The sequence below is a fragment of the Phodopus roborovskii genome, unplaced genomic scaffold, assembly GCF_943737965.1.
Source record: "Phodopus roborovskii unplaced genomic scaffold, PHOROB, whole genome shotgun sequence".
Lineage (NCBI taxonomy): Eukaryota > Metazoa > Chordata > Mammalia > Rodentia > Cricetidae > Phodopus > Phodopus roborovskii.
The window spans coordinates 11908288-11921540 of NW_026125506.1; the positions used below are offsets into that span (position 1 = coordinate 11908288).

A 13253-nucleotide genomic window follows, 5' to 3' on the forward strand; every position below is an offset into this window, starting at 1 on the left:
ATAATATGCCATATTAGTAAAAAGAAGGTGTTACTTTAACTCTAGTGATTCCACTTTCTATGTGGAAAAAGGTGAAGACAAGAAGGGACTAAGAGAAAGAGATGAAGAGAGAGAAAACAAAACCTAACATCTTCAAGTTCCATAAGTTCCCTCTGAATCCTCTGGTCCACATAGGAGTACTCCACACAGTAGTTGTGTGGGCTAGACTACACTAAAATTATAACGCATTAAACTCTCTCAGAATACATTGGCCCCTAAAATTTAGTAGTCAAAGAGAAAGAGACCTATGTCCGTGATGAATGGGATCCTCTAATTTCCGTGTCATTTGGGTCCAAATAATTTCAAAGAATAAATAATAGTTACTACAGCTTTCCCAAGAACTAGCATCCAATAAAGTGAATAAAAGTGCCTTTAGAAATTCTTACTCCAAAACTCATGTACTTGTTGGGGAGTTACAGTTCCAAAACTGCCTTGCAGGGACTTTCACCACAAGCTACAGCCAACACTCAAAACACACAAGTAAAGCAGGGCACTGGCTGTGGGCATGTGGTGCCTCAGAGGGAGAGGAGGCTTACTAGTCCTGTTCGGCTGGGCTTGCTGCTCACAGATGAGGCCACGGAGCTCATGGAGCTGAGAGAGGAGGCAGATGGGCTGCGCTTCAGGTTGGCAGGCGTGGTGGCCATCACTCGCCTCACAGCAGCTGCTTTGGCTTTGGCTGGTGTAGTGGAAGGGAAGCCAATCTTTGTCACTTTGTGGACAGGAGCAAACAATCCATATTTGGGTTGACATTGAAAATACCTTTGGCGAACAATAAAAAGGAGAACAAATACAACTTAATTACAAAAAGTAACAACTATAACCAAACACTCTTCCAACTCAAAATGCATGAGATTATGTAAAGACATAAGTAATTCTACCATGTGATAAGTGAAAAGAAGTTTAGAGACACAGGGACCCCCACTTAAGATAGCCATGACAAACAAGACCAATCAGACAAGCCCCTAACTCTGGCAGAGCTAAAGTAAACTAGAAATGTCAGCTAATTGAGGACACTGGAGATTGTAGCAATTATAATGTTTCAGTAACAGGAAAGAATGGCTTTGGGGCTGGGGATGTAACTCAGTGGTAAAGGTTTGTCACATGAGAGACCTAGAGTTTGGTTTTCCATACACGGGACACACACAAAAGCGTGAGAAGGCTTGATGGCTTCACAATCATTTTACTAAGAGACTTTTATCTCCATGAATCATGATGAGTTAAAATTCATATGCTTATATATGGTTTATAGGTCAATGTTAACTAGATCATGATCAACATACTGTATACCAATAATAACAATGCATCATCTCCCATAGCTGAAACATTCTAAGTCAGGCATAACTCCATGCATTAAAATCCATGAACTTGGAAGATGAAAAGGACCAGGATCTCAGGAGCAGCCTTGGCTACTTGAGGAATTTGAGGCCAGCTTCATCTATGTGAGACCAAAAAGAAATATGGGAAATCCTCGTACCTCCCTCTGTACTATTTGAGTCCCACCTGCACTCCGAGGGCAGATAGGGATGCTCTTACAAAAGAGGGGGTTGCTTCACAATCAATCCCTGAACACAGGAGGGAACTCTTACCAGAGATGAAGATTTTACATTTCTTTTCCTGACAAAGACAGTTACTACCTTCTCTTTATGCCAACTCTGTCCCTGATGCCCAGGAACTTGCAGAGGCCCACTACTTTCAAAAAAGAAAGCCAGAAGGAAAATGATCTTTGCTGGGCAGAGTGGTGCTCAATGGTCAGCTGGTCTACCCTAATTGGTAAACTCCAGACCAATGAGAAATCTTGAAGCTGACACCCAAAGTTGTCCTCTGGCATGCATACACAAATGCATATACATTAAAAATCAAACAAAAAAATATTTTCTAGCTATGTCTCAGGGATTAAAAAAAAAAGTCTAAATGGAGTGGTATACACCTTTAATCTCAGTACTGGAAGCAAAAACTGCTAGATCTTTGTGACATAGATGCCATTTGTCTACATAGCAAGTTCTAGGACATCCATACCCACATAGAGAGACCCTGTCTAAATAAATAAAATTAAAATATAGCTCCTAGTCAGTCACAATAGCTCATATCTTTAGTCCTGGTACTTGGGAGACTAAGTTGGGCTGGAAGATTGCCACAAGTCCCAGGCCAGTCTGGGTTACACAGGCAGTCCCAGGCCAGCCTATTCTAAAGAGAGTGTCTCACAAAACAAAACAAAAAGTATAGCTCCTTAGATACCCATTTCCACTTTATAACATACATGTGGTGAGTTCTGCTAGAGCACATTTATATGTAAGAAGGAGACACAATATCACACAATGCCAAACCAACCTTGTTCCAGCAACAGCACCATCATTCTTTCCCAAAGGTTCATCTAATTCCACACCACACCATTCCCCCTTGGCAAAGTCAGTCTCTCCAAGAAACCGGACTACACCAGCCTTAGTGCCACCAACCTAAAAGAAGAATAAAAAGTGAAACTTAAGACAGACTTTAATAGCTTATCCCTTTGTGGTCCTAATGACAGTGGTGCAGCCTGTCATCCCAGCACCAGCTCCTTTGTCTTTTCAACTCTTCTCCAGTTATCCAGAAGCCACACTAGCAGTTTACCTGAGTGACACACTGCTAGACCGACCTGATGTCTGGTATGGTCCAATAATGAGACATTCCAAATAATACTTAATCATTAAGGCTTTTTACCAAAATATTGTCTTACTTAGAAAAAACCTTTGATTCAGGCCAGCAGATGTCTCATTAGGTAAAGGCACTTGCTGCCCCAGCACGCAGACCTAATGACTTGCATCCAATCCCTGGTACCAACATAAATGTGGACAAAAAGAACTGATTTCATAAATGTGTGCCCACAAATGCACACATACACAATAATAATGAATAAAACAAATTTTAGAAAAACACTTCATTACTTCAGAGCGATTTTCCTGGTTGGAAATAAAGTATTTGCTATAAAAAGTAAGAACCCAACATCAAAGAGAAGTAAAACTCATCTGTGACCCTGAACTCTTGGTATTTTCTTATACTTTCTATGTCTCAACACAGTGACATACAGGTACTAAAGACACAATCTACACATGTGGTTTGCACCCACTAATTGCATAGCAAGTGAAAATTTAAGTACTTTTTGCTGGGCAGTGGTAGCATATCAGCACTCAGGAAATGGAGGCAAGAGGCTGAGAAGTCCAAAGTCATCTGAGTTACATAATAAGTTTAAGGCAAAGCAGGCGAATCTCTGAGTTCCAGGACAGCCAGGGCTAATAGAGAAACTGTCTCAAAAAAACAAACAAAAGACATTTAAGTACTTTAAAATGATTGACTCTACTGTGAAGGTTCTGTTCCCTTACAACTGTAAAAATACCACTCCTCATTATTTCATTCACACGAAGTACTCAAACTAAGATTCTTTTTAAGTATTTTCCCAACCATTTTCAATATACATGTGAACATTATCACCAAAATGTTTTCCCTCACACATACATGAGAACACACATTTGTGTCTGGGGCCAACAGCAGGCATTTCAACCACTGACACTTAGCAGCCTGCATCACTTGCCCTACCACACATTTCTTCAGAACATGCTTTCCATTTTCTCACCTTTTTCCTAAGCTTGTTCTTCTCCCACACCAGTACAGAAGACTGAACACAGCGCCCTGTGTGCTTTGGGCAAGCACTCTTTGGCTGGGCTCTAGCTCCAGCCTCTTGTCCCGTTTTGAGATGTTCTCACTAAGGTGCCAGACTGTACTGAATTCATTTGTACCACAGGCAAGTCTTAAACATTTTTATTAGACAGGGTTTCATTATGCAGCTCTGGTTGCCTGGAACTCACTATGTAGACAAGGCTGGCCCCAAACTCACAGAGATTTACCTGCCTCTGCCTTCTACATGCTAGGACTAAAGAGGTGTGCCACCATGTCTGGTTAGGCTTTGAAATTCCTACTTTGGCTTCCTAAATAGCCAGAATTACAGATCTGCACTACTAGGCCTGCCGTAGGCTTCTTCTTATCTTAATTTCTTATTCAAAAATTTCATTGTATGGGCTGGAGAGATGGCCCAGTGTTTAAGAGCACTTATTGCTCTTACAGAACATCTGGGTTTGGTTCCCACATGGTAGCTAACAAACATTTGTAACTTCAGTTTCAGGGGATCCAATGTAATCTTTTTCACTGAGAAAAAAATAGTAAATGTATTTTTTTGTAGCTAGTGATAGTCAATGCTGACATCTAGGTTCATTGCCTGTTCTCTATTGCTGTGATTTCACTATGGCCTGACCCCACTAACACTCATACTGAAGGCTAGTTCAGTTAGTAGAGAGCATGCCTAGCATACACAAATTCCTGGGTTTAATCCCCAGCACCATATATATCAGGCATGGTGGCAACACTTGTAAGGCAAGAGACTTAGAAGTTCAGGGTCATCTTGGATTACATAATAAGTTTAAGGACAACCCAAGATACATGAAACCCTGTCTCAAAAACAAAATCCTCACATTGAGGCTTAGTTTCCAGCGCTACTAGTGGGAGGTATGTGGCTTAAGGGTAGAGGAGCAGAACCCTCATAAATGTACTGCTATCTTTCTACTGACTGAGTTAAGCCCTAACAGGATTAGACACCATGAACATGGGTTGTCATAAAGCAAGTATGGCTTCTCTGAGCTCCTCCCTAAACACACACATTAATTGTTCTACCACAGAAGCAGGAAACTTGGGGCTTGCTGACTAGGCTAAATCAGCTAACATCTGAGCCAGAGTCGCCCCGTGCCCTCCTTCCCAGCCCTGGCTGTAAATGTGTCTCAGAAGTAGTGTGTGTTGTCATGCTCCATGTTTGTGTGGATGCTACAGTTCAGACTCAAGTCCTCCTGATTGCAAGGCAAACACTGTGCTATCTCCCCACACTTCCTGCCTCTGCCCAATCATTTCTTTGTTTTTTGTTTGTTTGTTTGCTTGTCCGCTTGTTTTTAGAAACAGGATATAGCACAGCCAGGCTTTGAACACTCAATCTTCCTGCCTCTGCCTCGCCAGAGCTGAGATTGCAGGCATGCAACACCATGCCTGGAATTTTTTTAACTATTAAAAATTTAAATCAAACATTTCAGATCTCTAAGTCCGTGTGTGTGTGTGTGTGTGTGTGTGTGTGTGTGTGTGTGTGTATGTGTTGCTCTCCCTCTCTCTTGTTTGATTTTCATTGTTTGAAGCAGGGTTTCTCTGAGTAGCCTTGGCTGTCCTAGGGCTTACTCTGGAGACCAGGCTGGCCTTAAACTGTCTCTGCCACCCCAGTGCTGGGATTAAAGATGCATACCACCACTGCCCAGGCACCATGTTTAGTTCTAAATCTTATTTCTTCAACTAATTTAAAGTTAAAATGCTTTCTAAATCAAAGATGTATGTTTAAGAAACAAATGAGTGTGGTGGACCAAAGCATGGTAAACAGCACTGCTGCAGCCTAGGCTACAAAGGAAGACCTTGTCTCAGAGAAGAGAAGGAGGGATAATTAGAAGGAGGAGGAAGATGTTAAAACGGGAAAATGAAGGACCAGTGCCCATGGTGACTGTGAACATTGACTCACCAACACCCTGTCTCCAATCTTGAGTTCCCGCTCTCCTTTCTTGACAGAGCCAGCCTCTGAAAGGTTGGAGATTGACTCACTGGCAGTTTTCGTAAGGTTGCTGATTTGAGATGGAGTTGACGTTTCTTTTGCTGTTGACTGGGATGGTTTGTGGGGAATATTTGAGGGAGTGGCTGAAGAAGGGGACACTGTGGTGGCTGCGGCAGTGGACAGAGGCGAAGCAGCTCTGACATGAGCTGTCTGAAGGCCATTGGCTTCATCTTCTGCTTGCACCTTCCTTGTTAACTTTGAAGGTCGGGTAAATATACCCTTTAAAGGTTCACACTGGAAATACCGGACTCCTGCCACTGAACCATCGTTCTTTCCTATGGGTTCATCTAAAACAATCCCAGCCCACTGGCCTGGAGCAAACTGAGTTTCCCCAAGAAACTGGATAAATCCAGGTTTATTCCCATTCACCCAAACACGTTCTCCAACTCGAAAGTCATCCACAAATTCTTCTTGGGTCTCAGAGGATGGAGGGCCTGCAGCTTTTTCACTGGATAGTGTCTTCTCCACTGGAGCTGCAACTGAAAACAGGAGGATCAGAAAGATCTAACGTCACAGTCAAGTAGCTGTCTTCCAACTTAAAGAAAAACAGGGTTAGAGAGATGGTTCAGTAGTTATAAGCACTGGTTGCTCTTGCAGGGGACCCAGCTTCCACCCTCAGCATCCACATGGTGGCTCACAACTGTCCATAACTCCAGTTCCATGGATCTGATTTTCTCTTCTGGCCCCAGCCAGCAACAGGCACACCATGGTACACAGGCATACATGCAGAAGAAACACCCATACACATAAATAATAATTTTAAAACTTTAAACATAAAAAGAGAAAACAATAGCAATATGAACAGATCATGACTTGTCGGAAAAGTTTTTTGTTTTGTTTTGTTTTGTTGTTGTTTTTTTTGTTTTTGAAGCAAGGAGACAGAACACTGACAAAACTCTGAGCTGGGGAGTGAGCAGAGGCAAGAAGACCTCTGTGAGTTCCAGGCCATCCTGGTCTACAGAGTGAGCTCCAGGACAGGCTCCAAAAGCTACACACACAGAAACCCTGTCTTGCAAAAACCAAACAAATAATTAAATAAATAAATAAATAAAGTAATAAAATACAGGGTGTTTTTCTTTGGTAGTACTTCTACTGCTACCAAATTAAGATCCTATGAAGATGTTTAAATAAAAGAGTTCTATTAAAAAAAATACAGAGCTGGACTAGAACTATTTTTTTTTTTACCTTGCCACCACTGCCCAGCCCTCGGTTCTGTATAAGTTGTGAGTTCATGCCTACCCAATTCCCTTCCTGAATATTTCAAGAATACCCAGTCAAATCCACTAAGACCCTTTCATTGCTCATTAAAGTATGTCAAGCTAACAAAACTCAGACCATTTAATCAGATAAGGGGAGTCATGCTTGATGAATGAAAGGGTTCCAGACCGAGGCTCCTGCCATCTCTAACACTATTACATAAAACTTACTCCTTTGACGGCAGAGGTAGAATCATAGCAAAAACAAAAAGATAGCCAAATGCCCTGGGAAGGCTAGATGCTTTTGTGCAACCTCTATCTATCGTAAAGATAGCAGCCAACTTTGCCAGAAATGTGTATTTACACAGAAAACATCCATTCAGTCACCCAATAAGGATTTACTAACTTTTAGTATAATTTGGAAAAGTGCACATTCCTAACCAGCCTATCATTTATGAGATACATCTCGATTTCAGGACACACCTCCCTGACTTTAATTTCTTCCCTTGTAAGAAGGCAGTGACATCTCTCGAGGGCATTTAAAAAGAAAATGACTTAATGTATTTATTCATCCTCTACATGTTTAAGGAGCTCATGCGTATCTAGGACTAGTCCCAGGTCATCTTCTATGCCAGGAAACAAACCAAGACAACACAGTCTGTGTCCTCATAGAGGTCAGAGAGACAAGAAAGCAGGTAGCCTGAGGACTGGGGATTAGTCCCCATCCACAACCAAGAGCTGACATCTGGCCTGAGGCCTAATTGTCAAGAAAGTGTAAGCAAAATTGGTTGAACACCAAAACTGTGAGAAACACATTTCTGTTGTAACTTGGCATGGTCACATACACCTTTAATCCCAGCACTCAGGAGGCAGAGGCAGGCAAATCTCCTGATTCAAGGCCAGCCTGGTCTACAGAGTTAGTTTCAGGACAGTCAGGGTTATGCAGAGAAACACCATCTTAAAATGAAATAAAATAAAAAATAAATAAAAAGTAAAGCATTACCAGCAGCAGGTGTCTTCAAGGCTGTACTTCCAGGCTTAAGGATCTTGGTAGGGGCCTTCAGCCCACTTGGTTTTAGCATACTCATTTTCTTGGAAGGTAAGACAGCTTTCCCTTGTTGGTGCCACTATCTTTCCCCAATCATCCATACAAAAGTGGATGTTTCTATAGAGAATTTAGTCTCTTGATTAAATCTGAAAAAAGAAACACATCAAGAGAAAGAGAACAGAGATGATAGTTATTCCAAATTCCAAACTGGGCACAGTAGTGGTGCATACTTTTAATCTAGGCAAGAAAATCATAGGAAGTCATTCTTTTGTTTGTTTGGGCTTTTGTGGGGGGTGCTTCTGGAGAACTCACTACTAAGTGTTTCCCAGTTGTTGCTATATTCATTTTTGTTTCCTATTTGGAGCTATAATGGAATTTTGTTTGAGACAGGTCTCACTATATAGCTCTGGCTGTCCTGAAAAATATGTAAACCACGCTGGCTTCAAACTCGTAAAGATCCTCCTGCCTCTGCCTCTCTAGTACCAGGATTAAACTCCCTTTTATGGGGTTAAAGGCTTGCAACACCACACCTGGCTAGGACTTAGAGATTTTAAATCTTCATTTTACATTTCCGGGGCTTCCAGAACCAAGTTCCTCTGGTTCAGATAAAGGGCTGGGGAGTTTGCTCAGTGATTAAGAACACTTGTTGATCTTGCAAAGGACCTACAAGAAGGTTCACGTCATCCTCAGGAGCAGGCATGCATGTGGTGCACAGACATACATGCAGACAAAACACTTATAATCACTAAATAATATGGGGAGGACAACAGAGGTTGAGGGGAGAAAATGCGAGGAGAGGAGAGAGGGAGAGGAAACTGTGACCCGGGCTAGGAAAATAAATAAATTTCATAATAATAAACACTTGGGTGGCAAGTAAGCATGTTCAGTATTTACTGTTTTCATTACTACTGTTCCAACACTGCACTAAGGGCCATGAATACCAAAGCCTGATTTGCAGCCTATGTAAAGTATCATGGTGTGAAGTACCACCTACAACTTATTAGAAATGAGGACCTCAAACCTATTGAAACAAACCCTGGGTGGGCTCTACCTGTAGTTTAATAAGCCATGAATTCAGATGATTCTGATGGGAACGTTTGAGAACCACTACTAAATTATTGATCAAAAAATAACAAGAGGTGTAGCACGATTTCTAATTGGTCTTAATAATATAAACCCTGAGCAGCCAGCCACTAGTTCTTACCTCTACTGAGTCCTCAGATAAAATAGGCAATGCTATCTCTATGAAACCTCAGACTAAATCCTGAGCTTCTCTCTCCTCCTGCCTTAAACTCCTCTCTCCATCTAGCCATATTACTTCCTATCTCCACCTCCCTAATGCTGGGATTAAAGATGTGAGCCACCACTTGGTTCTGTTACTCTTTTAGACTGATTCAACCTTGTGTAGCCCAGGGTGGCCTTGAACCCAAGTAGATCTGTCTGCCTCTGCCTGCTGAGTGCTGGGATTAAAGGTGTGTGCCACCACTACCTGGCCTCTATGGCTAACTCGTGGCTTAGCTCTACACTCTGATCTTCAGGCAAACTGTACTTGTTATAGCACAAACCAAGTATCACCACACAGAGGTTCAATTTCTCAATCACAAGCGCATGAATCATCCACAACTGCCTCTCAATACCTCTACAGTGCCTCAGAACTTTTCCTCCTCCGAGGCTCTGTCCCAGGGGCTCTCCCTGCCTGCAATGTCCTTTCCAAGTCTCCAGTTTATCCTGATGAAATCTGCACTCACCTGCCATACAAAACCTACTCAGGTCCTCACCAATGAAAATATATTCCACTTTCTATTTCCAATACAGTGTCCATTTTGTTTAGCCTACCTACTATTTGTTTGTGACAATCTCACGGATCCAGGATAGACTCAAGTTTGCCATGTACCTGAGAATGACTTTGAACTTCTGATCCCCCTGCCTCCATCTCCTGGTTGGTTGGTGTGTGGGTGTGTGCGTGTGCGCACCAGCGACCATTCACACATGATGGGAGGGTAAAAGTGCCAGGGTGAGTAAATGGAGGTCAGAGGACAACTTTATAGAGCCAGCTCTCTCTTTTCACCTTTGTAAGCAGGTTCTAGGAGTTGAACTCAGGCTCTCAGACTTGTGTGGAAGTGACCCACTGAGCCATCTCATTGACTGTTTCAAGTACCTAGTATGTTTTTAAATTATACTTCCTGCTCACTGCAGATGAGCAGAATAATATATGACAGACATAAGCACATGGAACTTACAATGTAGCTGGGGAGCGAGCGCGTACGCGCGCGCACACACACGCGCGCGCACACACACGCGCACACACACACACACGCACACACACACACACACACAAACTCTGCATACAATGCGATTTTTGAGAAATACCAAACCATGTGACTATACTGGAAATGTCCTAGAAGACCAAAAGAATGAGCTAGGGTGGAAGAAAAAGGCTGCATGAACAGGTGAAGTATGAATGAGCTGGAAGGAAATATACATTACACAGTCAAGAGACTAAGGGAGGAAGAGGGAAAGGACAATGCCTATAAAGTGGACAATGAGTTCAGCTGGAAGAATATCACAAGATTTTTATAAGAAATCAAGTTTATTAAATAAAAACATATTATCAAAAAAGAAAGAAAGAAAAAAGTTTAAAAGGTAAATTGAAGGAGAGGCTCCAGAACCTCAGATAAGTCTAACAAACTGATCAACTTACTAACCTTACACCTCAAATGCAAAGCCTTTGTTTCAACATTCTACTAGCACAATGAAAGCTGTCTACAGCTTCTCCAACATTGTATTTATTTCACTTATTTGTTTCAATTACTTTAGTCTAGCCACCATTAACAAGCAAAGTCTGAAGCCAAGGGTTTGCAGCCCTCCCTGTACCATTTGAAATCCTCATTCCTTACAATAGTTAGTATAATAGGTAGGAGCTGGGGGCTGCCAGCATCAGGCTAATTCAGGAAAGAGGAGTCCTGAGCAGCAGTGTTGATGCTTACAATGTGACTATCAGGGAAGATTATCACCTGGAACTCTTAAGATGACGTTCTGGCAAAGACCAGCACAACTGTGAAGACTAGCAGCTACTGAACACAAGAGTCCAAGTCCAGCCTTTTTCTACTACATTGGAGGGTGGACTGGGATAAATATTCCATGGCTTACCTTTACTTGATACCTTTTTATATTTTAACATAAAGTATTCCTCCAGTCCGGTCTGTAAGACTAAAAGCTCAACATTCTACCTCTGTTTTCACAGAGGCACATGTAGCCACCAGCTGCACACCATTTTTGGGTTGATTTTTGTCTTGTTGAGATAGGGTCTCACAATGAATCCCTGCATAGCCTGGAAGTTACCATGTAGATCAGGCTGGCCTAGAACTCATACAGATCCACCTGCCTCAGCCTCCCAAGTGCTGGGATTGTACACAGCCTTGCCTAACCTACCTTTCTCCTTTTTTAAAGATTTACCAGTCCCTCTCTGTATACAAGTGTGTAGGTGCACGTGGACGCCAGAAGAGTGTATAACACACCCTAGATGTGGTTATGAGCTACCTGACTGAGGTGCTGGAAAACAAACTCCAGCCCTCTGCATGAGTAGCAAGCATACTTAATCTTGAAACGGTGTGTCTAGCCCCTACTTGTTAAATTGAGTGCCTCAGTCACATTCAAATGTACAGTTAACTGGCCACAGTGCCACAGAGAGGCATTTTCATCATTGCATACAGAACAGATAGCTCTACTAGACAACAGCATTCCACAACCTCCTCCACCCAAACATACTCTCCTTGCCAAAGAGTCCAACGTATCAAGTGACTGCCTAAGTGGCCAGAGAGCTCAGCAATTAGGAGCACTTACTGTTCTTGCAGAGGACTCAGTTTGGTTCCCTGCACTCCGGTCAGACAGCCACAGCTGCCCAAAACTCCAGTTCCGGGCTCGTTACCCTCTTCTGATACACATACATGCAAAATGCTTATACATATAAAAATCAATAAAAAAAATTTAAAGGTGACTGCCTGAGCCCAATGTGGTGATGTAAGCCTTTGGTCCCAGCACTCAGAAGGCTGAAGCAAGAGGATCTCTGTGAGTCTGAAGACACCCTGGCAACAGAGTGAAGTCCAGGGCAGCCAGGATTACAAAGAAAGATCCTGTCTCAAAAAGCAAACAAAAAATTGACTGTATGAGGAAACACTAAATACTTCACAAAAATACTTCAACTAGTTTTTGTTTGTTTGAGACCAAGTAAGTCTTTTGTAAAACTTGGTATGTAGCCAAGGATGACCTTGAGCTTGAGTCCTGTAGCCTCAACCTCCCCAGAACTGGAATTATAAGAACAAACCTCCATACAGCTTCTTTCTGCATTGCTGGAGATAAAGCCCAGGGCTTCATGCATACTAGACAATCACTCTAGTAACTGAGCTATTATCTCCCATCTTTCAAAATGCTTTAACACTATTTTCAGGCCAGGCAGTGATAGTGCACACCTTTGATCCCAGCAATCTGGAGGCAGAGGCAGGCAGATCTCTGTGAGTTTGAGGCCAGCCTGGTCTACAGAAGATAGCCAAGGATACACAAAGAAAGCATGTCTCAAAAAACCAAAACCAAAGCAAAACAAAACAAAACACCAAGCAAATGAAATAAGTTCAGAGGCACTTTGTTGGTGATCCAAGATAGTAGGTAGGTAGTAGTGTTGCTCTACAACATTATCAGCTGTTTCCAAAACCTGGATCAAAATATCTGCAAGTTAAATGGATGTGCAACTACTAAACAAAGCAAAATATATCCAAGGCCCAAAGGGAAAGTCTAATAGTTCCAAAAACTAATGGCTATGTCACCATAATAAACAATACCTACCCACATGAAAGACCTGTGTGGATGTATGCATATAAACTTCTGAATATATTTTTCAATTAGTCACATCGAAGGAGGTGGTTCAGGAGGAGAAAAAAAGTAGGATAGCAACAAGTTCTAGGCCAGGCAGGGCTACATAGTGAGAACTTGCTTCAAAAGCCCAAAAATAGAGAAGACTGACTCCCCATTCTAAGAGAAAAGTCACACTGCTTTATAGCCTTGCTTTTCAAACAATACTGTACATGTTTATTCTGTGTGTACATATGTATATGTGTGTGTGCATAATCCAAGGGTTTTACATTTATAACACTGAATGATGCCTTACAGTTTGTTTGTTTCTTCAAGTTAAGAACTATTTGTAGCTGGGAAGTAGTGGCGCACACCTTTAATTCCAGCTCTCAGGAAGCAGAGGCAGGAAGATCTGTGTGAGTTCGAGGCCAGCCTGGTCTACAGAGCAAGTGCCAGAACA

At 42.2% G+C, this 13253-nt stretch overlaps 1 protein-coding gene across 7 annotated transcripts in view; it reads right to left on the reverse strand.

Annotated features, from left to right (window-relative positions):
• Positions 1 to 13253, reverse strand: part of Clip1 (CAP-Gly domain containing linker protein 1) — a 106091-nt gene that overhangs the window by 68151 nt on the left and 24687 nt on the right. For all 7 annotated transcript variants that reach the window (XM_051176652.1, XM_051176651.1, XM_051176649.1 and 4 more), the window contains exons 2-5: positions 7904 to 8094; positions 5615 to 6183; positions 2368 to 2492; positions 576 to 798 (exon numbers count right to left, since the gene is read on the reverse strand). In XM_051176652.1, coding sequence (XP_051032609.1) covers positions 576 to 798; positions 2368 to 2492; positions 5615 to 6183; positions 7904 to 7988 — 1002 coding nt within the window. In that variant the 5' untranslated portion in view covers positions 7989 to 8094. The remainder of the gene's footprint in view (positions 1 to 575; positions 799 to 2367; positions 2493 to 5614; positions 6184 to 7903; positions 8095 to 13253) is intronic.